Raw genomic sequence first — 24,670 nt, forward strand, 5'->3', positions numbered from 1 at the left:
CTTGCCAAAGATATTTATGAGACCGTGGATTTAAAGGTCAGGGTACTAACAAAGAAAGAAAATAAGCAACCCATAGTACAAAATGATAAAATGAAATACAAATGTGATAGTGTCGATCAGTAGCACGATCCAGGGTGGCAAAGCATGTTTACGAAAACCATATTGAGCAAAAAAATATATATTTCAAACAAAACACTTTAAAACTTATATATCCTGTTAGATATAGTTAACCTCTTTGTATTAAACCAAAAATCGTGGTAATAGAGGAAGAATTTATTTTTTTATGGATTTTAGTATTCAGAAAAGTGAGGCGAATTCTTATGTAACGCGTAACATAATCTGACAAAGCATCAAACATATTCAAAAATTTCTTACTTAAAAATTTAAAATTTCAAAATAATTTTGACTTAGAAATACACTAGAAACATAGACTTTTCAATAAAATAGTTAAAATTGGAACACTGAATTGTAATATTCGCGCTACGAAACAATTTTCTCGGCGACCGAACATGTAACGCTGTTTATACAATATTGTACTATACTTCATAGTCACCAAGATTTTGTCGCAAAAAAAGCTCAAATCAGTTTAAAAAAATACATACAATAATTCTCAGATGATTTATTTTCTGTATACAAATTTTTATTCCATTTAATTCAAAGACAGCGTAAAAAATCCAAAAAGTCTGAATCGCGAACACATAAAATGCATAGAAAATTTACCTTAAAATTATTTATCCTCATCTCCAAAAAGGTCTGTGATAGCCGCGCTTAAAATGAAATTGCTCTTCAACTAGCAGATCTGTCATTCTCAAATTCTAAACTTTCTATCGGTACCAAATGTTCACGAATCTAACTCAATTTAACATCTAAATTTATGTCTTTTTTGAATCGCGAACATATTCGATCTTGGAACAGTATTGTTTGCATTGGTGTATCAGTTTACACGCGCAAAATAGTGGCAGTTTTAGAAATCTTCGCATCTAAACTTCGCTTCTTCCTCGCTTACAACAACCTTGTACATTACATCTAGAGGGGGTATACAACAATTAATTGATATACACCCATGAACAAACGATCGTTTGAGACTGGAAATTACTAGAGAACGTGACTTCCCTAGCGTGACTTCTTCCGTCGAGAATTTACACGCTTCGCTTGCGAAATATTCAATGGAAAACAAAAAATATTCTGCTGATCAATGGAGAAAAGAAAAAGAAGAAAAAAAGCTTAAACAACAAAGGGAATACTATGAAAGAAACAAAGAAGTTCTTGCACAAAAAGCAAGAGAAAGAATGCGCTTGCTTCGAAGCAAGAAAAAAAACGCGACAGTCGCCGCAGTGAAAACACGCACATCTGCACAAAAGGCTGATGACAAAAGAGCCAACCGTGAGCGGAATGCTGCATCAGCTACCAAGAAGAAGGTTTTGAAGCAAAGAGAAAAAGAGAGGGAAGAGAAAAAGCGACAGCAAACTCGAGAAAGGGTTCGAAAACTTCGTCAGAATAGAAAAGAGTCATCATTTGCGCAACCGAAACCTGAAGTCAACATCACCACACCAGCTTTTAGTTCAAGGATGGCAAAAAAACGTGCAAAGGACAAGGTGTCCCCTGCCTTACCTCAAACCCCCGCAAAAAAGGCTGAAATTCTTCAAAACCTTGCAAGTACTCCTCGCACAAGGAAGATTCTTGAAAAAAAGAAGTTCGTGAGACCAGTTGAGGAGCAACAAAATATCGAAGCAATGGAGTGTTTGGTAGAAGATTTGGCAGAAGGATTGTCCAAAGTCAAAAAAGCTAAGTCGACTGATGAAAGAGCAGCTTATAACTGTACGCGCTCTTTGGCTTTTGGATCTTCTGTCAAAAAAAACAAGCACCAAACACGGATTGCCAAGATGATGGGAGTAAAAAGAAGCCAGGTGTCCAAAGCTATCAAACATAGAGAAAGAGTTTTGAAGGGTGATGAGGCCTGCTGGTTGAGAACAAAAAGAAATGTCAGGTGTGACGCGATTAAAGAAGAAGATAAGCGTGTTATCTACGATTTTTGGACCCTACAAGCAAGTCGACCCACTGGATCCAAAAGAGACAAGATGCGGCAACGAATTGGCAAAAAGGAGTATGTGGAGCACGCAAAGCATATCCTTGAAAAGACTCAAACAGAGTGTTTCAAAGAATTCCAGGAGCTACATCCCGACATAAAAGTGAAACAACGAAGATTTGAGCAGTTGAAGCCTTTCTTTGTTACTGGAGCTAGAGAGAGAGATAGACAATCTTGCTTGTGTAGGAAGCATGTAGAATGCAAAATTGTATTTGATTCTTGCATGAAATATCGAAAATCCATACAAAATAATGAAGTTCAAGCCTTTAATTTTCTCACTGAAGCTGTGGAATCCACATTGTGTGAAAAGCCAGAAGACTCCAGCTATTCCTCTCTAGACTGCCTGACAAGGAGCTGTGACAAGTGTGGGGTGAAGAACTTCAAGACAGCAGCTGAAGAAATGTCTGAAACTGAAGTCAAGTGGAAACGATATGAATGCATAACGTACAAAGATAACAATGGCGAGGAAAAAAGGAAAATCCACTTGGTCCAAAAAGAAACTCCTGTCAAAGAGATGTTTGACTATTTCCAGCAACTCCTGAAAGATTATCCCTACCATTCATTTATGGCCAAATGGCAAAAAGAACAGTTTGATCATTTAATGACAAACCTGCCTCTCAACCATATCATCTGTGTGCATGATTTTTCTGAGAATTACACTTGCAGATCACAAGATGAAATTCAATCAGAGTATTTCGATCCTGTGAAAGTCAGCATTCATGTGTCAATTGTCTATCGCCATGCTGATATTGACATTGATGGCAAAGCAAGTACAGAACAAGACCCTGTCCTCATCAAAGAGCACATCTTTGCCCTTTCAGAAGACAACACTCAAGACTACCATTTTGTACACCACACCCAAGGCCTAATACTGACGTACCTTAGGAATGAGGTCAAAGTGAAAGTAGACAAAGTTCATGAATTCACTGATGGGTGTGCTGGACAATACAAATCTAAGCACACTTTTGGTGATTTGTCATGTTCTTTGTCTGACTTTGGGTGTCAGGTGGACCGGCATTTCTTTGAAACCTCTCATGCAAAAGGAGAGCAAGATGCAGCAGGTGCTAATGTCAAACAACGTGCTACTCTTGCTGTGATTCGAAGAGAAGCATCCATCAAGTCTGCAAAGGAGCTCTATGAGTATCTGAAGGACAAGTTCTCTTTGCCATCTTCAACCAACAGCAAAACCACCTTAAACAAGAGAGTATACTTCTACATTCCACTAAATGGAGAAGGAGCTGTTGACAGAAACAGAATTGGCCGCACTTTTAAAGAGCTAAAGGGATTAGAAAAATCCACTCTGTAAAAACAACTTCTCAGCAATGTAAGGTGAAGACAAGGCTAAGAAGCTGTATGTGCATTGGTTGTTTAACTGACATGGACTGTGAAAATGAGGAGTATGTTGATAAGTGGAGAGAGGTTGAGATGTCAAGAGAAGGAGATGTTGCAGTCACAAGGCAGAATCAAGACTCAGTCAATGTCAGTAAAACAGTCAATGCACTCACTGATCTTGTTGAAGAAGGAAGTACTGTCGCCATTGCAGCAGCTGATGACGCCATATATGATTACTACCTCTTCAAAGTTACAAGCAGTGGTGCCATAATTTTGGGTGAAGATGAAGTTGATGACTATAGTGCTGCTTATCAGAAAGGTTCCTTTGTCTTCAAGGGTAACTTTTTCCTAAGGGACAATATTATAGACATGACCTACAAGCTTGACAATAAACAAGCTATTGTGTATGCAAACACTGTCAGGACTATCTGTGGAGAACTCAAGAAATTAAATAGGCATAGAAATGTATTATTCCAGCTTTTACCCAACCAGCATGAGGAAATTATGTCTTCTTTTTAGTTATGTAAATAAAACTGTGTTATTTCTAAACAGAATCGTGAATTTAAGCCTGCAAATGTGTAAATAGAATATATGACCACGCCTGCTATGCATTCTGGGTATTAAGTAATGAGGATAATTTAACAGATAACATCAAATATTTTCTCAAAAAGTAGTTCTTACAATAAAAGTTTATGAATAATCTATGTTTTGATGATTTTTTGGTAATTTTATGAAGTTGCTAGTTTTTCCCTAATGTTACGCATTTGTACCCCTGGATCTTGCAACTGATTGTCATAAGAGACAACACTAATTCCATAAAGCTTGTGCTATGGGAAAACATTATCAACCAAATTCATGCTGGAAAGTCATACCACTTCAAGGATTTAAAAGTGAAAATTTTTGAGGATGAGAAATATTTAAATACAAAAGGCTTGACAGATTATGAAGAAATACAATATTTAAAGGATATAAATCTAACAACACCAAAAGTACAAGAGCATTTACTTAAAGGTCAATGCATAGCTGTCCATTTAAAATGGAATACATCCTGCATTGTATGCAACATGGCAATACATCAAGAAAAAGCTCAAGATGAGATAATAACATGCGCTATGTGTGGAAATAGTACACTTCAAGGGATGTCAAAAAAGGCTCATTGCACAGATAACAATCATGACTGAAGATAAAAAAATGATGAAGTTTACTGCCTGGTGTAGTGCTATACAATGAATTGCAAGGTTACAACAGTTGTCACAGTAGACAAGCTAACAGAATGGTGGCGCTAATATTGTTGAGTATTTGTTCTTTTTTCTGTTAATTTGAGGCTAAGAGCAAATAATTTATGAAGTCTACTTCATGTGTAAGACAACACTTCCCCTGAAAATGAGTCAGTCTTTATTCTGCTCCTGGGTGCCCATAAAATGAGTTTTTGTTCACTTTAAACACCATACTTCACTTACTGAGCTATTAAAAGTTGTTACAATAAAACAAAGTGAGACCAATTGTGTAAGTCTGTGGGGAAGAAACGCGTGACAAGGCCTAAGAGTGCCTGTGTGGGAGACTACTTTAGAATCTATGCTGTGTTTTACAGTATACACATCTCCTCCTCCAATACACTGCAGTTATCCAGATTCATTTATTTACCTGGTAACAATTCCAACAAAGAACCAGAACACTATGATTTGCTGGCTTTATACTCTATATAATTATAATACATAAGAGACTAGAGAGAAAAAGTTCCACTAGAAATACCCCCAAACCTTGCCATTTTTAAACTGAAGCTGCCATGATCTGCAAATTTCAGTATTTTTTCAGCAAATCCTCATTGTTCTTTGAAATGTTTATCAGCACAATGTTCCCTTCATGTTTTGGTTTTTTTTTTGCCAAAACCCAAAGTACAACAAAACATCCTTTATATAACTATCTCATTCTATCTTGCTATAAGTATTTTTATTATATCTAGCCCACTCATGCATGCTCTGGATGCCTTTTTTTTTCATCTTGGCTGTAGTATTTAAGATAATCTTTGTTAACATTTATTATCTTAATTCTTCTTGTTCTAGTTAACTTTTTTAATATGTTGAACATATTTTAGTAAGGTCTGGAAAAAAAATTAAGATCAAGAAAAAGTTATTTCAACCTCAAAACCACCTTCTTTTTGAAAAGTCATAGTGAAGACTGCCCTTATGCAAAAAAAGTTTGAAGGCACCCTTCAAATCAAGCAAAGAAACAACCGGTGGCTAAAATTGGTGGAAGTGGCTAAGTGAAGAATGCAAAACAGATGATGAGAAGTAGTTTAGAAAGAAAACCCCCCTGGGTATTGGAAAGCAGTGAATGGCTTTACCAACAAAGAAATTGAAAAATGTGACAAGCATGTCAAGCACAGCAAGAACAAAACTTGCTTTGCAATGTGGATGACAAGATGGAAGACTTTTTCAACCTACAGTCACAAGAGGGGAAGCCATTCGAATGTTGAGCCATATGCTTGTGAGGAAGAAGAAGAAGAAAGCAAGAAAAGTAACAATGAAAAATTTCCTGCTGAAGAGAGCCAACCAAATGCTCTTCAATGGTCTAGCACATTGCAACAAAGTAATGCTAAGCAATTGTCCATTTCATGTCCTGACCAGAGATCTCGGAGAAAATGCAACTGCCAAAGTTTTCTTCAATGTATTCATTGACGATGCTTATATTGACAAAATCATCCCTTATGCGCATCCGAAAGGGGATCAAATGTTCACAACAACCCGAGTGGAAATTTCAGCATATCTCGGGCTGAACATTCTCATTAAAATCCATGAACTTCGTCAGCTGGCAATGTACTGGGATTCTGACAAGTTTATCAAAGGCTAAAAAAAAAATCCCAAAGCACTACTTCATGACTCAAGGGAAATATTTACATCTTGCAAACCTGACTGCAGAAGACCAAAACAATCTCCTCTGCAAAGTTCACCTCCTTGTAACTTGCTTGGAGCAAAAGTTTACCAAAGCAAAGAACAAATATGCATTGTTAAAAGTGAAACTTTTCATTTAGGCATAAAAATTGGTTTGTTCTCACTTGTGACTGGCAAAAAATAATTTTATATCTTTGCCTTGTGACATGTCACAATGGCAGCCAAATTCAAAATTGAACAACATTAGAAAAGTTTAGGATTCCTTTTGAAGAGGAGAAATTTGTGATCTGTTTTTTGGTGTTGTATTTGAGGGAAAGCTTTCTAGGTGATTCCAATGGAATAAAAGTGTAAAAAAGAGTTATCATACTGATAAATACTTTCAAGGCTGAAGGCAGTCTTGCTAATGACTCACTGTACATCATGAAGTTGAATCAGTTCTCTAGCTTAAGAATTTTTTTTGAGAGAGCCTGATGCACAAGTTGAAAATAAAATTTGACAAGGAGAAAGTCTATTATTTAACATGCAACTTTGTGAAGTTTCCCTTCAGTAGAGTAAATTGAAGACATTAAAATCTTAAATTATTTTGGCAGTGGTCTGTGTGTTAATCATGGCAGCCATTTTCTCTGGAATTTCCAGGGGTTGTCTGAGCTCTAGGGTGTGGAGCTCACTGGGTGCAATGCATTTTCCACATGAATCATATTGGTGATCTTCTTGTTGCCATTGATAACAACCACATCTATATCAAAATATGGACTGTGAGAAGGGACAACTATGCACAAATAGGTATCCTGACCAATGTTTGCATTGTTCAAGTTCCTCCATGTCAAATGCAGTGGGACCAGACTCTTGCAATTTAATCTTCTTTCTTTTTCTTTTAATTTTAATCAAAAAATTTCTCCCACAACTTGAGCTTGATTGTTGAAAACTACGACTTAGATAACTATGGGTTAATGTAAATTAAGAAGAGACTCGAGGAACCTTTCTTTGCAAAGTTGTACGCTAAACGTTATTAAAATACATAAAATTAAACTGTTCGTAAAGTATTTTCGGCGACGTTACACCGTTACTTCAGGTCATTGTCAAGTCAAAAGTAAAAATTGAGAGGTGAAAATAAATCATTTAAAAACAAAAATGATAAGAAAGTTCTTTCCCCTATGGTTCCCAGATTAAAGGTGAATAACAACTAGGTGTCAGACAAAAGTTTTGGCGCGAATCGAGTCAGTTTGGATATTCAGCGAAGGCTTGACGCCCTGAATGAAAAACATTTCGTAAATAAAACATTCAAACTTGCTGATAACTTAAATGTGAGTTGTAGTTTGAGTAACTTTTAGTGTTTTTGAAGACAGATATATAGTGCATATAGTCTGTTTCCTTAGATTTTGAAATCGATTCAACTTGGCTGAAAACCCAGTGAACGTTAGCCCAGCTATACAATTTCCACGATAGAAATCAAACCAAAGCTTGATTTGTAATTCTGGAGAAACGTTACAAAGCAGATCAGAAAGAAAGTGTGCGTGGTGTAAACTTCTTACCGGGCGAAGGGGAAGGTCTCTGAATGCAGCCAAGAAATCTCCTCTATGGATTGACAGCAATCTTTCGATCGACAAATGACTTTCCGGCTAACGATACTGACTAAATACATGTTTCCTCGTCGAGATATAAGGCAACCACGCAGTTAAACGATGACTTAAAAATACAAGAGCTCTGGGGCAGTATGGCCGCGGATTACCATCGAAAACGTTTTATAAAAAGGCTGATCGATCATATTCATAAAGGGTCGAACATACAAGTTTATAGGACAGCGGTCACAACTTGATGAACGTCGTGTAAGCTGCAGGATTTCTTATCCCGCGAGGTTAACGCCGACCACTCACGACGAACCGCGAAAAAAACTGCTTTCAAAAAATGGGCTTGCACCGCTTTTTCTTTCATCATTCATTATTTACCAAACACTTAATCGCCCACCTTACTACGAGTACCCAAATCCTTGATTAATTATTTTTGAGCCATGAAAATATATCACGCAATACTTCTCCGTTTTCGTGTCCAAAACAAAAATGTAGCTCACAGATAATAAAGCTTAGAAAAAATAACTCGCATAGTTTTAAGAATGTTAAGCTACTTACAATGTTATCCATGAACCAACAAGTCGAATACTAACTTGTTTTCTTCAAAACTGTAAATTTAAAGGGATTTTCTTTGAGAAAAGTTTAACCTCTTTTACCAGAGCAGTGCGGAAAAACCTCATAAGTGAACCCTAAGATAATGCGACGACCAAAAGGGCCACGACTCTGATTTTGATAAAGTAACTGCTACTCCAACTAAAAAACTAAATTACTTTTACTAAAGAAGATGCTTCAACAGGTACAAATGATCCGAATAGAGAAAGTGATCTAAAAATTGAAGGTCAGATTTTACTAAACTTTACTATCCGCCCCACTCTCTTAGAAAGTACACGAACAAAGAAATTCGCCGCAGCCGATCACAAACAAACTTTAGATAACTAATCAGATGGTCGAGCGCCTCTTTATAAAATCGGTTTTGTCACAGGATATCGCGATAAAAACCGTAAAATTTCTGAAGATTACGAAACTAAAACGTCCAATCTTTCTTGGTTGGACAATGGTACGGTCATGGTCAAATTCAGTCTCACTCACTAATTAGTTTATTACTTTTTCGAGAGTACTCACTGAAGGCGAGCAACTGAAAACCGAGGGCACTAAAGCAGACGGAAAGCAAAATATGTTCACTGAAACTTAGTTTGACTGAATAAAAATCAGAGATTCGAAAAAGAAAAGAAAGAAAAAAGAAAGAAAGAAAGAAAGAAACAACAACAATGTTGGATATTTACTTTCATGACATGTGATGGCTCCTAAAGGAGCCGTTTGTTTGTGAGGTCGGGCAGTTCACTTGCTGCTTGTATATTTGGTGACTGCTTTTGTACCCTCGCTTACTGCATGTTTTGCGAGTTCGCCCGGTAACAGAAACCTAATGGCGGTCTGGATTTCGCGAGAGCTGATGGTGGACTTCTTGTTGTAGTGCGCGAGCCGCGAGGATTCGGTCGCAATGCGTTCAAAGACATCGTTGACAAACAAGTTCATGATACCCATGGCTTTGCTGGAGATGACCGGCCGAGGGAAAGGAAAAGCGTCGGGCACCAAGGCAAAGAGCAGGTCCAGCCGAGCAGGTCTTCAGTTTCCAGTCGGCCGCATCCACCGACTCCTTCGCAAAGGAAACTATGCAGAGCGTGTCGGGGCGGGTGCTCCCGTGTACTTGGCCGCTGTGCTCGAGTATCTAAGTGCTGAAATTCTAGAGTTGGCCGGAAACGCCGCTCGTGACAACAAGAAGACCAGAATCATTCCCAGACACCTGCAGTTGGCCGTCCGAAACGACGAGGAATTGAACAAACTTCTAGCTGGTGTAACGATCGCCCAGGGCGGTGTTCTTCCCAACATACAGGCCGTGCTGCTACCCAAGAAGGCCGAGAAGAAGCACCATTGACAACATCAAACTTCAAAACGGCTCCTTTAGGAGCCACCAAACCTCGAAAAAAGTCGTGATCAGTGAAAAATCCATTTACTCCAATTGACACTCGTACATGCACACACAAGCGCTCGCGTCTTTACTTTGTTATCGATCAAAACAAATCGTTTCAGTTCACCTAGTGTCCATCGCTTACATTCCGCATTTTTGATCCCGAACTAGTTAAACAAATAAAAAGCAAGTCAAATCAAACAGAAGGCAAGAAAGACAATTCAAATCAGCTTTGCTTTTTTTGGAAACATTGCCGGCGACTTTGTTTTCGTTCGTTTGGTTGGACGATGGTAATTTGGATTTGCAAAATGCCTCGACACATTTGCAGCCCGCTACTGTCTCTCTTTCAATTGTTGGAGCGTGGAATTTGCGACTTGCATAAACTGCCTTCCTACCTATCAAGACAGAGAAACGCATTTGAGTTTGAATGGTACGATCGCTGATCCCAAGTTTGCGTGGTTGTTGCAAATCCGCTTTAATCTTTTCTATTCCTTGCCATCCCCGTTCCAAAAAGGAACGAGGTACTTTTCTGCTTCCCAGGTGGGGCTAATTTTGCAAAGCAAGACAAGCGACTCGAAATGTGTGGTGTCGGCGTTCTCATAATGATCAGAACTAACGTACTTGGAGAACGGTGCGATCACGCGTGGTTCCATTGCGTGGAAACGTAATAGAATTTGAGTAGAACGTTCGCTGAACCCAGCTTTGCATGGCTTTTGAAACTCCAATTTCCTATTTCCTATTTCCTATTTCCTATTTCCTATTTCCTATTTCCTATTTCCTGCCATCCCAGTTCCCTGTTGGAACGAGAGACTATTTTACACTGCATTAACGCTAACACAAGGACTAGGAGAAACGTTGAGTGAACGCGATCACGCGTGGTTCCATTGCGTGGAAACGTAATAGAATTTGAGTAGAACGTTCGCTGAACCCAGCTTTGCGTGGCTTTTGAAACTCCAATTTCCTATTTCCTATTTCCTATTTCCTATTTCCTATTTCCTGCCATCCCAGTTCCCTGTTGGAACGAGAGACTATTTTACACTGCATTAACGCTAACACAAGGACTAGGAGAAACGTTGAGAGCAGAATAATATCGCCCTTTGACTCGTTGTTCAAACACAGGGTTTGACCATCACTGTGGCTGATCACGACTTTCGCATGAGGTGGTGGCTCCTAAAGGAGCCGTTTATCAGTTCTCTGAGGTTTCCGTGATTCTCTACCCGCCAAAACCGTATAGGGTACGGCCTTGGCGTTTAAGGGCGTAGACCACATCCATTGCGGTAACGGTCTTCCGTTTGGCGTGTTCGGTGTAAGTCACAGCATCACGGATAACGTTTTCCAGGAAGACTTTGAGGACTCCGCGGGTCTCTTCGTAAATAAGCCCGGAAATACGCTTGACACCACCGCGGCGAGCCAGACGTCGGATTGCTGGCTTGGTGATTCCCTGGATGTTGTCTCGCAGAATCTTTCGATGGCGCTTGGCGCCCCCTTTTCCAAGCCCTTTACCTCCTTTGCCGCGTCCAGACATGATTTGTTTTTCTTTCGAATGTTACGGATGCAATTGTTGTCGGCCCTGAACAAAACTTGAGATGTGTGGCTGGACCTCTCGGGAAACGTCACATTTCCAATTGACAAGAGAGCCAGGCCAAATGCCGACTTATGAATACCATTATCACTTATCTACACGGCCACGCTAAAGGATAGCGAAAATGACTCACAACCTTCAAAGTAATCCATGGTCAAATTCAGTCTCACTCACTCACTCACTCACTCACTCACTCACTAATTAGTTTATTACTTTTTCGAGAGTACTCACTGAAGGCGAGCGACTGAAAACCGAGGGCAGTTTCGAGAAAAATTGCAGGTCAGAGTTTACTAAAATTTACTTTCCGCCTCGTCCTCGGAAAAAAAGAGTACCCGAACAAAGAAATTCACCGCAGCCAATCACAAGCAAACTTTGGATAACCAATCGGATCGTTGAGCGCTTGTTATAAAATCGGTTTTGTCACTGGAGATCGCGAGAAAAGCGTTAAATTTCTGAAGATTACTAGACTGAAGCGTCCAATCTTGTTGGCTATGGCTCGTACCAAGCAAACCGCCCGGAAATCAACAGGTGGAAAAGCTCCTCGTAAACAGTTAGCCACTAAGGCGGCCCGCAAGAGTGCTCCCGCTACGGGTGGCGTGAAGAAACCTCACCGTTACAGACCAGGCACAGTTGCACTCCGTGAAATCCGTCGTTATCAGAAGTCTACGGAGTTACTTATCCGCAAGTTGCCCTTTCAACGACTTGTGCGGGAGATCGCGCAGGATTTCAAAACCGATCTGCGATTCCAAAGTTCCGCTGTACTAGCGCTCCAAGAGGCTAGCGAAGCTTATTTGGTGGGTCTGTTCGAAGATACCAATCTGTGCGCCATCCACGCCAAACGCGTAACCATCATGCCGAAGGATATCCAGTTGGCTCGAAGGATTCGTGGCGAGCGGGCTTAGTACAGTCGCTTGGTCATCAAACAAACACTAACGGCTCCTTTAGGAGCCACCACTAACCTAAAGGTCAATGAGCAGCCCATCTCCTTTTACACGTCTTTAATTTTTCTGTGTGTGTTCCGTTTCGTTTTGTTGTGGTTGTTGTTTCATTTTCTTGGTTTTTGTTACGTGAGCGAAAAACTCGCATTATTGTCATGAAGCAACAGAGAAAATCAATGACCACGTCTCCAAAGGTGACCCGCCTCTGCGGAAAAATGTCGACGTAGAAAAAAAGATATCTTGTCAGAACATTCGAGCGATCGACTCTCGGTTTGATTGGCGACAAAAATTTGACAGAAAGTGAGCAGCGACGGAGGTCAACTGTTTTGATGCGTTTTCCGCGAGTTTGCTCGAACTAGACAAACATAAAGGTCACCATTTTGCGCTTTTAGCCGTTCGTATAATTTGTACCGACGTTACAATTCATTGCCGCTGTCTTTTCTTGTTCCTTACTTGGCAAAAAAAAAAAAAAAAAAAAGAACAAGAACAAGAACAAGAACAAGGACAAACAAACAAACAAACAAACAAACAAACAAATAAACAAACAAACAAGAAACCAGAAAAACAAACAAGCGCAGGAACAGCCTCTTTTTAAGCAGGCGCAATTACCTCAATCTCTACGTTATTACCGTTCGGTAACAGCGTGTGTTTGTTTGTACCAGACAAACATAGAGGGCACCAATTGCGCTTTCAGTCGTTCGTATAATTGGTTCCGACTTTTAATTCAATGTTGTTACCTTTTCATGTTCCTTACTTGGCAAAGCAAGTTATTTATTACCAACGGATACGCCCCATGCACCTGCCTTTTGTACTAGATTAATAACTCATTCGCACCAGCAAAACATGTTCACTGAAACTGAGTTTGACTGAATAAAAATCAGAGACTCGAAAAAGAAAAGAAAAGAAAGAAAGAAAGAAAGAAAGAAAGAAAGAAAGAAAGAAAGAAAGAAAGAAAGAAAGAAAGAAAGAACAACATATGAACAATATATGACTTTCATGTATTCTTATCACAAAGAACAACAATGTTGGACATTTACTTTCATGATATGTGGTGGCTCCTAAAGGAGCCGTTTGTTTGTGAGGTCGGGCAGTTCACTTGCTGCTTGTATATTTGGTGACTGCTTTTGTACCCTCGCTTACTGCATGTTTTGCGAGTTCGCCCGGTAACAGTAACCTAATGGCGGTCTGGATTTCGCGAGAACTGATGGTGGACTTCTTGTTGTAGTGCGCGAGCCGCGAGGATTCGGTCGCGATGCGTTCAAAGACATCGTTGACAAACGAGTTCATGATACCCATGGCTTTGCTGGAGATACCGGTGTCGGGGTGCACCTGTTTCAACACTTTGTAGATGTAGATCGCATAGCTCTCCTTTCTCTTGCTTCTCTTCTTTTTCTTGCCAGGGTCTGTCGGGGCTGATTTAGCCTTGCCTGCTCTCTTCTCGCCTTTTCCGGCCGCGGGAACTTTTGGTGCCATGTCTAGAGAAATCTATCACCGTTCTCTCAAAAATAGACTGAGGTGAGTGACTAGACAGGAGAATTTACTCCCTATTTAAGGTCCATTGTTGAGGATCAATTAGTATGCCAACGAAAATTCTCTTTGAAGCGATTGGCTCAGATACAGCTGTGAAAGGAACAAAAGACTGAGAGGCAACAGAGGGCGGAATTATTTTGATTGGAGGGTTTCGATCCGTTAGCGCGCGCGAGCCGCGAGATAAGTACGGCGTCACGACTCGGAAGGCGTCACAATTTAGACAACAAAATCGTTGGATTTCAGTGTGTGTCCAAGCACGAGCTAGTTTGCGAGAGAGAAAACTAAAATGACCGGCCGAGGGAAAGGAAAAGCGTCGGGCACCAAGGCAAAGAGCAGGTCCAGCCGAGCAGGTCTTCAGTTTCCAGTCGGCCGCATCCACCGACTCCTTCGCAAAGGAAACTATGCAGAGCGTGTCGGGGCGGGTGCTCCCGTGTACTTGGCCGCTGTGCTCGAGTATCTAAGTGCTGAAATTCTAGAGTTGGCCGGAAACGCCGCTCGTGACAACAAGAAGACCAGAATCATTCCCAGACACCTGCAGTTGGCCGTCCGAAACGACGAGGAATTGAACAAACTTCTAGCTGGTGTAACGATCGCCCAGGGCGGTGTTCTTCCCAACATACAGGCCGTGCTGCTACCCAAGAAGGCCGAGAAGAAGCACCATTGACAACATCAAACTTCAAAACGGCTCCTTTAGGAGCCACCAAACCTCGAAAAAAGTCGTGATCAGTGAAAAATCCATTTACTCCAATTGACACTCGTACATGCACACACAAGCGCTCGCGTCTTTACTTTGTTATCGATCAAAACAAATCGTTTCAGTTCACCTAGTGTCCATCGCTTACATTCCGCATTTTTGATCCCGAACTAGTTAAACAAATAAAAAGCAAGTCAAATCAAACAGAAGGCAAGAAAGACAATTCAAATCAGCTTTGCTTTTTTGGAAACATTGCCGGCGACTTTGTTTTCGTTCGTTTGGTTGGACGATGGTAATTTGGATTTGCAAAATGCCTCGACACATTTGCAGCCCGCTACTGTCTCTCTTTCAATTGTTGGAGCGTGGAATTTGCGACTTGCATAAACTGCCTTCCTACCTATCAAGACAGAGAAACGCATTTGAGTTTGAATGGTACGATCGCTGATCCCAAGTTTGCGTGGTTGTTGCAAATCCGCTTTAATCTTTTCTATTCCTTGCCATCCCCGTTCCAAAAAGGAACGAGGTACTTTTCTGCTTCCCAGGTGGGGCTAATTTTGCAAAGCAAGACAAGCGACTCGAAATGTGTGGTGTCGGCGTTCTCATAATGATCAGAACTAACGTACTTGGAGAACGGTGCGATCACGCGTGGTTCCATTGCGTGGAAAGTAATAGAATTTGAGTAGAACGTTCGCTGAACCCAGCTTTGCATGGCTTTTGAAACTCCAATTTCCTATTTCCTATTTCCTATTTCCTATTTCCTATTTCCTATTTCCTATTTCCTGCCATCCCAGTTCCCTGTTGGAACGAGAGACTATTTTACACTGCATTAACGCTAACACAAGGACTAGGAGAAACGTTGAGTGAACGCGATCACGCGTGGTTCCATTGCGTGGAAACGTAATAGAATTTGAGTAGAACGTTCGCTGAACCCAGCTTTGCGTGGCTTTTGAAACTCCAATTTCCTATTTCCTATTTCCTATTTCCTATTTCCTGCCATCCCAGTTCCCTGTTGGAACGAGAGACTATTTTACACTGCATTAACGCTAACACAAGGACTAGGAGAAACGTTGAGAGCAGAATAATATCGCCCTTTGACTCGTTGTTCAAACACAGGGTTTGACCATCACTGTGGCTGATCACGACTTTCGCATGAGGTGGTGGCTCCTAAAGGAGCCGTTTATCAGTTCTCTGAGGTTTCCGTGATTCTCTACCCGCCAAAACCGTATAGGGTACGGCCTTGGCGTTTAAGGGCGTAGACCACATCCATTGCGGTAACGGTCTTCCGTTTGGCGTGTTCGGTGTAAGTCACAGCATCACGGATAACGTTTTCCAGGAAGACTTTGAGGACTCCGCGGGTCTCTCTTCGTAAATAAGCCCGGAAATACGCTTGACACCACCGCGGCGAGCCAGACGTCGGATTGCTGGCTTGGTGATTCCCTGGATGTTGTCTCGCAGAATCTTTCGATGGCGCTTGGCGCCCCCTTTTCCAAGCCCTTTACCTCCTTTGCCGCGTCCAGACATGATTTGTTTTTCTTTCGAATGTTACGGATGCAATTGTTGTCGGCCCTGAACAAAACTTGAGATGTGTGGCTGGACCTCTCGGGAAACGTCACATTTCCAATTGACAAGAGAGCCAGGCCAAATGCCGACTTATGAATACCATTATCACTTATCTACACGGCCACGCTAAAGGATAGCGAAAATGACTCACAACCTTCAAAGTAATCCATGGTCAAATTCAGTCTCACTCACTCACTCACTCACTCTCTCACTCACTAATTAGTTTATTACTTTTTCGAGAGTACTCACTGAAGGCGAGCGACTGAAAACCGAGGGCAGTTTCGAAAAAATTGCAGGTCAGAGTTTACTAAAATTTACTTTCCGCCTCGTCCTCGGAAAAAAAGAGTACCCGAACAAAGAAATTCACCGCAGCCAATCACAAGCAAACTTTGGATAACCAATCGGATCGTTGAGCGCTTGTTATAAAATCGGTTTTGTCACTGGAGATCGCGAGAAAAGCGTTAAATTTCTGAAGATTACTAGACTGAAGCGTCCAATCTGTTGGCTATGGCTCGTACCAAGCAAACCGCCCGGAAATCAACAGGTGGAAAAGCTCCTCGTAAACAGTTAGCCACTAAGGCGGCCCGCAAGAGTGCTCCCGCTACGGGTGGCGTGAAGAAACCTCACCGTTACAGACCAGGCACAGTTGCACTCAGTGAAATCCGTCGTTATCAGAAGTCTACGGAGTTACTTATCCGCAAGTTGCCCTTTCAACGACTTGTGCGGGAGATCGCGCAGGATTTCAAAACCGATCTGCGATTCCAAAGTTCCGCTGTACTAGCGCTCCAAGAGGCTAGCGAAGCTTATTTGGTGGGTCTGTTCGAAGATACCAATCTGTGCGCCATCCACGCCAAACGCGTAACCATCATGCCGAAGGATATCCAGTTGGCTCGAAGGATTCGTGGCGAGCGGGCTTAGTACAGTCGCTTGGTCATCAAACACAAACACTACGGCTCCTTTAGGAGCCACCACTAACCTAAAGGTCAATGAGCAGCCCATCTCCTTTTACACGTCTTTAATTTTTCTGTGTGTGTTCCGTTTCGTTTTGTTGTGGTTGTTGTTTCATTTTCTTGGTTTTTGTTACGTGAGCGAAAAACTCGCATTATTGTCATGAAGCAACAGAGAAAATCATGACCACGTCTCCAAAGGTGACCGCCTCTGCGGAAAAATGTCGACGTAGAAAAAAAGATATCTTGTCAGAACATTCGAGCGATCGACTCTCGGTTTGATTGGCGACAAAAATTTGACAGAAAGTGAGCAGCGACGGAGGTCAACTGTTTTGATGCGTTTTTTCCGCGAGTTTGCTCGAACTAGACAAACATAAAGGTCACCATTTTGCGCTTTTAGCCGTTCGTATAATTTGTACCGACGTTACAATTCATTGCCGCTGTCTTTTCTTGTTCCTTACTTGGCAAAAAAAAAAAAAAAAAAAAAAAAAAGAACAAGAACAAGAACAAGGACAAACAAACAAACAAACAAACAAACAAACAAATAAACAAACAAACAAGAAACCAGAAAAACAAACAAGCGCAGGAACAGCCTCTTTTTAAGCAGGCGCAATTACCTCAATCTCTACGTTATTACCGTTCGGTAACAGCGTGTGTTTGTTTGTACCAGACAAACATAGAGGGCACCAATTGCGCTTTCAGTCGTTCGTATAATTGGTTCCGACTTTTAATTCATGTTGTTACCTTTTCATGTTCCTTACTTGGCAAAGCAAGTTATTTATTACCAACGGATACGCCCCATGCACCTGCCTTTTGTACTAGATTAATAACTCATTCGCACCAGCAAAACATGTTCACTGAAACTGAGTTTGACTGAATAAAAAAATCAGAGACGAAAAAGAAAAAAAAAAAAAAGAAAAAAGAAAGAAAGAAAAGAAAGAAAAAAAGAAAAAGAAAGAAAGAAAGAAAGAAAGAAAGAAAGAAAGAAAGAAAGAAAGAAAGAAGAAAGAAAGAAAGAACAACATATGAACAATATATGACTTTCATGTATTCTTATCACAAAGAACAACAATGTTGGACATTTACTTTCATGATATGTGTGTGGCTCCTAAAGGAGCCGTTTGTTTGTGAGGTCGGGCAGTTCACTTGCTGCTTGTATATTTGGTGACTGCTTTTGTACCCTCGCTTACTGCATGTTTTGCGAGTTCGCCCGGTAACAGTAACCTAATGGCGGTCTGGATTTCGCGAGAACTGATGGTGGACTTCTTGTTGTGTAGTGCGCGAGCCGCGAGGATTCGGTCGCGATGCGTTCAAAGACATCGTTGACAAACGAGTTCATGATACCCATGGCTTTGCTGGAGATACCGGTGTCGGGGTGCACCTGTTTCAACACTTTGTAGATGTAGATCGCATAGCTCTCCTTTCTCTTGCTTCTCTTCTTTTTCTTGCCAGGGTCTGTCGGGGCTGATTTAGCCTTGCCTGCTCTCTTCTCGCCTTTTCCGGCCGCGGGAACTTTTGGTGCCATGTCTAGAGAAATCTATCACCGTTCTCTCAAAAATAGACTGAGGTGAGTGACTAGACAGGAGAATTTACTCCCTATTTAAGGTCCATTGTTGAGGATCAATTAGTATGCCAACGAAAATTCTCTTTGAAGCGATTGGCTCAGATACAGCTGTGAAAGGAACAAAAGACTGAGAGGCAACAGAGGGCGGAATTATTTTGATTGGAGGGTTTCGATCCGTTAGCGCGCGCGAGCCGCGAGATAAGTACGGCGTCACGGACTCGGAAGGCGTCACAATTTAGACAACAAAATCGTTGGATTTCAGTGTGTGTCCAAGCACGAGCTAGTTTGCGAGAGAGAAAACTAAAATGACCGGCCGAGGGAAAGGAAAAGCGTCGGGCACCAAGGCAAAGAGCAGGTCCAGCCGAGCAGGTCTTCAGTTTTTCCAGTCGGCCGCATCCACCGACTCCTTCGCAAAGGAAACTATGCAGAGCGTGTCGGGGCGGGTGCTCCCGTGTACTTGGCCGCTGTGCTCGAGTATCTAAGTGCTGAAATTCTAGAGTTGGCCGGAAACGCCGCTCGTGACAACAAGAAGACCAGAATCATTCCCAGACACCTGCAGTTGGCCGTCCGAAACGACGAGGAATTGAACAAACTTCTAGCTGGTAACGATCGCCCAGGGCGGTGTTCTTCCCAACATACAGGCCGTGCTGCTACCCAAGAAGGCCGAGAAGAAGCACCATTGACAACATCAAACTTCAAAACGGCTCCTTTAGGAGCCACCAAACCTCGAAAAAGTCGTGATCAGTGAAAAATCCATTTACTCCAATTGACACTCGTACATGCACACACAAGCGCTCGCGTCTTTACTTTGTTATCGATCAAAACAAATCGTTTCAGTTCACCTAGTGTCCATCGCTTACATTCCGCATTTTTGATCCCGAACTAGTTAAACAAATAAAAAGCAAGTCAAATCAAACAGAAGGCAAGAAAGACAATTCAAATCAGCTTTGCTTTTTTTGGAAACATTGCCGGCGACTTTGTTTTCGTTCGTTTGGTTGGACGATGGTAATTTGGATTTGCAAAATGCCTCGACACATTTGCAGCCCGCTACTGTCTCTCTTTCAATTGTTGGAGCGTGGAATTTGCGACTTGCATAAACTGCCTTCCTACCTATCAAGACAGAGAAACGCATTTGAGTTTGAATGGTACGATCGCTGATCCCAAGTTTGCGTGGTTGTTGCAAATCCGCTTTAATCTTTTCTATTCCTTGCCATCCCCGTTCCAAAAAGGAACGAGGTACTTTTCTGCTTCCCAGGTGGGGCTAATTTTGCAAAGCAAGACAAGCGACTCGAAATGTGTGGTGTCGGCGTTCTCATAATGATCAGAACTAACGTACTTGGAGAACGGTGCGATCACGCGTGGTTCCATTGCGTGGAAACGTAATAGAATTTGAGTAGAACGTTCGCTGAACCCAGCTTTGCATGGCTTTTGAAACTCCAATTTCCTATTTCCTATTTCCTATTTCCTATTTCCTATTTCCTATTTCCTATTTCCTATTTCCTATTTCCTGCCATCCCAGTTCCCTGTTGGAACGAGAGACTATTTTACACTGCATTAACGCTAACACAAGGACTAGGAGAAACGTTGAGTGAACGCGATCACGCGTGGTTCCATTGCGTGGAAACGTAATAGAATTTGAGTAGAACGTTCGCTGAACCCAGCTTTGCGTGGCTTTTGAAACTCCAATTTCCTATTTCCTATTTCCTATTTCCTATTTCCTGCTCCATCCCAGTTCCCTGTTGGAACGAGAGACTATTTTACACTGCATTAACGCTAACACAAGGACTAGGAGAAACGTTGAGAGCAGAATAATATCGCCCTTTGACTCGTTGTTCAAACACAGGGTTTGACCATCACTGTGGCTGATCACGACTTTCGCATGAGGTGGTGGCTCCTAAAGGAGCCGTTTATCAGTTCTCTGAGGTTTCCGTGATTCTCTACCCGCCAAAACCGTATAGGGTACGGCCTTGGCGTTTAAGGGCGTAGACCACATCCATTGCGGTAACGGTCTTCCGTTTGGCGTGTTCGGTGTAAGTCACAGCATCACGGATAACGTTTTCCAGGAAGACTTTGAGGACTCCGCGGGTCTCTTCGTAAATAAGCCCGGAAATACGCTTGACACCACCGCGGCGAGCCAGACGTCGGATTGCTGGCTTGGTGATTCCCTGGATGTTGTCTCGCAGAATCTTTCGATGGCGCTTGGCGCCCCCTTTTCCAAGCCCTTTACCTCCTTTGCCGCGTCCAGACATGATTTGTTTTTCTTTCGAATGTTACGGATGCAATTGTTGTCGGCCCTGAACAAAACTTGAGATGTGTGGCTGGACCTCTCGGGAAACGTCACATTTCCAATTGACAAGAGAGCCAGGCCAAATGCCGACTTATGAATACCATTATCACTTATCTACACGGCCACGCTAAAGGATAGCGAAAATGACTCACAACCTTCAAAGTAATCCATGGTCAAATTCAGTCTCACTCACTCACTCACTCACTCACTCACTCACTAATTAGTTTATTACTTTTTCGAGAGTACTCACTGAAGGCGAGCGACTGAAAACCGAGGGCAGTTTCGAGAAAAATTGCAGGTCAGAGTTTACTAAAATTTACTTTCCGCCTCGTCCTCGGAAAAAAAGAGTACCCGAACAAAGAAATTCACCGCAGCCAATCACAAGCAAACTTTGGATAACCAATCGGATCGTTGAGCGCTTGTTATAAAATCGGTTTTGTCACTGGAGATCGCGAGAAAAGCGTTAAATTTCTGAAGATTACTAGACTGAAGCGTCCAATCTTGTTGGCTATGGCTCGTACCAAGCAAACCGCCCGGAAATCAACAGGTGGAAAAGCTCCTCGTAAACAGTTAGCCACTAAGGCGGCCCGCAAGAGTGCTCCCGCTACGGGTGGCGTGAAGAAACCTCACCGTTACAGACCAGGCACAGTTGCACTCCGTGAAATCCGTCGTTATCAGAAGTCTACGGAGTTACTTATCCGCAAGTTGCCCTTTCAACGACTTGTGCGGGAGATCGCGCAGGATTTCAAAACCGATCTGCGATTCCAAAGTTCCGCTGTACTAGCGCTCCAAGAGGCTAGCGAAGCTTATTTGGTGGGTCTGTTCGAAGATACCAATCTGTGCGCCATCCACGCCAAACGCGTAACCATCATGCCGAAGGATATCCAGTTGGCTCGAAGGATTCGTGGCGAGCGGGCTTAGTACAGTCGCTTGGTCATCAAACAAACACTAACGGCTCCTTTAGGAGCCACCACTAACCTAAAGGTCAATGAGCAGCCCATCTCCTTTTACACGTCTTTAATTTTTCTGTGTGTGTTCCGTTTCGTTTTGTTGTGGTTGTTGTTTCATTTTCTTGGTTTTTGTTACGTGAGCGAAAAACTCGCATTATTGTCATGAAGCAACAGAGAAAATCAATGACCACGTCTCCAAAGGTGACCCGCCTCTGCGGAAAAATGTCGACGTAGAAAAAAAGATATCTTGTCAGAACATTCGAGCGATCGACTCTCGGTTTGATTGGCGACAAAAATTTGACAGAAAGTGAGCAGCGACGGAGGTCAACTGTTTTGATGCGTTTTCCGCGAGTTTGCTCGAACTAGACAAACATAAAGGTCACCATTTTGCGCTTTTAGCCGTTCGTATAATTTGTACCGACGTTACAATTCATTGCCGCTGTCTTTTCTTGTTCCTTACTTGGCAAAAAAAAAAAAAAAAAAAAAGAACAAGAACAAGAACAAGGACAAACAAACAAACAAACAAATAAACAAACAAACAAGAAACCAGAAAAACAAACAAGCGCAGGAACAGCCTCTTTTTAAGCAGGCGCAATTACCTCAATCTCTACGTTATTACCGTTCGGTAACAGCGTGTGTTTGTTTGTACCAGACAAACATAGAGGGCACCAATTGCGCTTTCAGTCGTTCGTATAATTGGTTCCGACTTTTAATTCAATGTTGTTACCTTTTCATGTTCCTTACTTGGCAAAGCAAGTTATTTATTACCAACGGATACGCCCCATGCACCTGCCTTTTGTACTAGATTAATAACTCATTCGCACCAGCAAAACATGTTCACTGAAACTGAGTTTGACTGAATAAAAATCAGAGACTCGAAAAAGAAAAGAAAAGAAAGAAAGAAAGAAAGAAAGAAAGAAAGAAAGAAAGAAAGAAAGAAAGAAAGAAAGAAAGAAAGAAAGAAAGAAAGAAAGAAAGAAAGAAAGAAAGAACAACATATGAACAATATATGACTTTCATGTATTCTTATCACAAAGAACAACAATGTTGGACATTTACTTTCATGATATGTGGTGGCTCCTAAAGGAGCCGTTTGTTTGTGAGGTCGGGCAGTTCACTTGCTGCTTGTATATTTGGTGACTGCTTTTGTACCCTCGCTTACTGCATGTTTTGCGAGTTCGCCCGGTAACAGTAACCTAATGGCGGTCTGGATTTCGCGAGAACTGATGGTGGACTTCTTGTTGTAGTGCGCGAGCCGCGAGGATTCGGTCGCGATGCGTTCAAAGACATCGTTGACAAACGAGTTCATGATACCCATGGCTTTGCTGGAGATACCGGTGTCGGGGTGCACCTGTTTCAACACTTTGTAGATGTAGATCGCATAGCTCTCCTTTCTCTTGCTTCTCTTATTTTTCTTGCCAGGGTCTGTCGGGGCTGATTTAGCCTTGCCTGCTCTCTTCTCGCCTTTCCGGCCGCGGGAACTTTTGGTGCCATGTCTAGAGAAATCTATCACCGTTCTCTCAAAAATAGACTGAGGTGAGTGACTAGACAGGAGAATTTACTCCCTATTTAAGGTCCATTGTTGAGGATCAATTAGTATGCCAACGAAAATTCTCTTTGAAGCGATTGGCTCAGATACAGCTGTGAAAGGAACAAAAGACTGAGAGGCAACAGAGGGCGGAATTATTTTGATTGGAGGGTTTCGATCCGTTAGCGCGCGCGAGCCGCGAGATAAGTACGGCGTCACGACTCGGAAGGCGTCACAATTTAGACAACAAAATCGTTGGATTTCAGTGTGTGTCCAAGCACGAGCTAGTTTGCGAGAGAGAAAACTAAAATGACCGGCCGAGGGAAAGGAAAAGCGTCGGGCACCAAGGCAAAGAGCAGGTCCAGCCGAGCAGGTCTTCAGTTTCCAGTCGGCCGCATCCACCGACTCCTTCGCAAAGGAAACTATGCAGAGCGTGTCGGGGCGGGTGCTCCCGTGTACTTGGCCGCTGTGCTCGAGTATCTAAGTGCTGAAATTCTAGAGTTGGCCGGAAACGCCGCTCGTGACAACAAGAAGACCAGAATCATTCCCAGACACCTGCAGTTGGCCGTCCGAAACGACGAGGAATTGAACAAACTTCTAGCTGGTGTAACGATCGCCCAGGGCGGTGTTCTTCCCAACATACAGGCCGTGCTGCTACCCAAGAAGGCCGAGAAGAAGCACCATTGACAACATCAAACTTCAAAACGGCTCCTTTAGGAGCCACCAAACCTCGAAAAAAGTCGTGATCAGTGAAAAATCCATTTACTCCAATTGACACTCGTACATGCACACACAAGCGCTCGCGTCTTTACTTTGTTATCGATCAAAACAAATCGTTTCAGTTCACCTAGTGTCCATCGCTTACATTCCGCATTTTTGATCCCGAACTAGTTAAACAAATAAAAAGCAAGTCAAATCAAACAGAAGGCAAGAAAGACAATTCAAATCAGCTTTGCTTTTTTTGGAAACATTGCCGGCGACTTTGTTTTCGTTCGTTTGGTTGGACGATGGTAATTTGGATTTGCAAAATGCCTCGACACATTTGCAGCCCGCTACTGTCTCTCTTTCAATTGTTGGAGCGTGGAATTTGCGACTTGCATAAACTGCCTTCCTACCTATCAAGACAGAGAAACGCATTTGAGTTTGAATGGTACGATCGCTGATCCCAAGTTTGCGTGGTTGTTGCAAATCCGCTTTAATCTTTTCTATTCCTTGCCATCCCCGTTCCAAAAAGGAACGAGGTACTT

The 24,670-nt window shown here is 42.2% G+C and overlaps 5 protein-coding genes across 5 annotated transcripts; 4 read left to right on the forward strand and 1 right to left on the reverse strand.

Moving 5' to 3' along the window:
- The first annotated feature begins 1,984 nt into the window (after positions 1-1,984).
- LOC136277029 (uncharacterized) lies at positions 1,985-3,431 on the forward strand. The gene has a single exon (XM_066158640.1). It carries the CDS (start codon positions 2,079-2,081, stop codon positions 3,390-3,392), a length of 1,314 nt encoding a protein of 437 aa, XP_066014737.1. The 5' UTR covers positions 1,985-2,078; the 3' UTR covers positions 3,393-3,431.
- Positions 3,432-9,375: 5,944 nt separating this feature from the next.
- Positions 9,376-9,810, forward strand: LOC131768641 (histone H2A-like). The gene has a single exon (XM_059084363.2). The coding sequence runs from the start codon at positions 9,376-9,378 to the stop codon at positions 9,808-9,810; it is 435 nt and encodes a 144-aa protein (XP_058940346.2).
- A 1,246-nt stretch (positions 9,811-11,056) lies between these two features.
- On the reverse strand, positions 11,057-21,141 carry LOC131782931 (uncharacterized). The gene is made up of 4 exons (XM_066173867.1): positions 20,622-21,141; positions 18,476-18,511; positions 14,974-14,976; positions 11,057-11,379 (listed from the first exon to the last, which is right to left on the reverse strand). The coding sequence occupies exons 1-4, from the start codon at positions 20,905-20,907 to the stop codon at positions 11,057-11,059; spliced, it is 648 nt and encodes a 215-aa protein (XP_066029964.1). The 5' UTR covers positions 20,908-21,141.
- Positions 21,142-21,455: 314 nt separating this feature from the next.
- On the forward strand, positions 21,456-21,866 carry LOC131782892 (histone H3-like). Its single transcript, XM_059099633.2, has one exon. It carries the CDS (start codon positions 21,456-21,458, stop codon positions 21,864-21,866), a length of 411 nt encoding a protein of 136 aa, XP_058955616.1.
- A 1,866-nt stretch (positions 21,867-23,732) lies between these two features.
- On the forward strand, positions 23,733-24,110 carry LOC131768642 (histone H2A-like). The gene has a single exon (XM_059084364.2). It carries the CDS (start codon positions 23,733-23,735, stop codon positions 24,108-24,110), a length of 378 nt encoding a protein of 125 aa, XP_058940347.1.
- Positions 24,111-24,670: the final 560 nt, after the last annotated feature.

The sequence above is a fragment of the Pocillopora verrucosa genome, chromosome 11 (genome assembly GCF_036669915.1).
Source record: "Pocillopora verrucosa isolate sample1 chromosome 11, ASM3666991v2, whole genome shotgun sequence".
Taxonomy (NCBI): domain Eukaryota; kingdom Metazoa; phylum Cnidaria; class Anthozoa; order Scleractinia; family Pocilloporidae; genus Pocillopora; species Pocillopora verrucosa.

Excerpts from the sequence above, each read along its gene's own strand:
- LOC136277029 (XM_066158640.1), top strand. The coding sequence starts at position 2,079 with ATGCGGCAACGAATTGGCAAAAAGGAGTATGTGGAGCACGCAAAGCAT.
- LOC131768641 (XM_059084363.2), top strand. The coding sequence starts at position 9,376 with ATGCGTTCAAAGACATCGTTGACAAACAAGTTCATGATACCCATGGCT.
- LOC131782931 (XM_066173867.1), bottom strand. The coding sequence starts at position 20,907 with ATGTCTGGACGCGGCAAAGGAGGTAAAGGGCTTGGAAAAGGGGGCGCC. Across the intron at positions 18,512-20,621 it reads CGCCCTTAAACGCCAAGGCC|AGCTATGCGATCTACATCTA; the intron begins GTACCCTATACG and ends AAGAGAAAGGAG.
- LOC131782892 (XM_059099633.2), top strand. The coding sequence starts at position 21,456 with ATGGCTCGTACCAAGCAAACCGCCCGGAAATCAACAGGTGGAAAAGCT.
- LOC131768642 (XM_059084364.2), top strand. The coding sequence starts at position 23,733 with ATGACCGGCCGAGGGAAAGGAAAAGCGTCGGGCACCAAGGCAAAGAGC.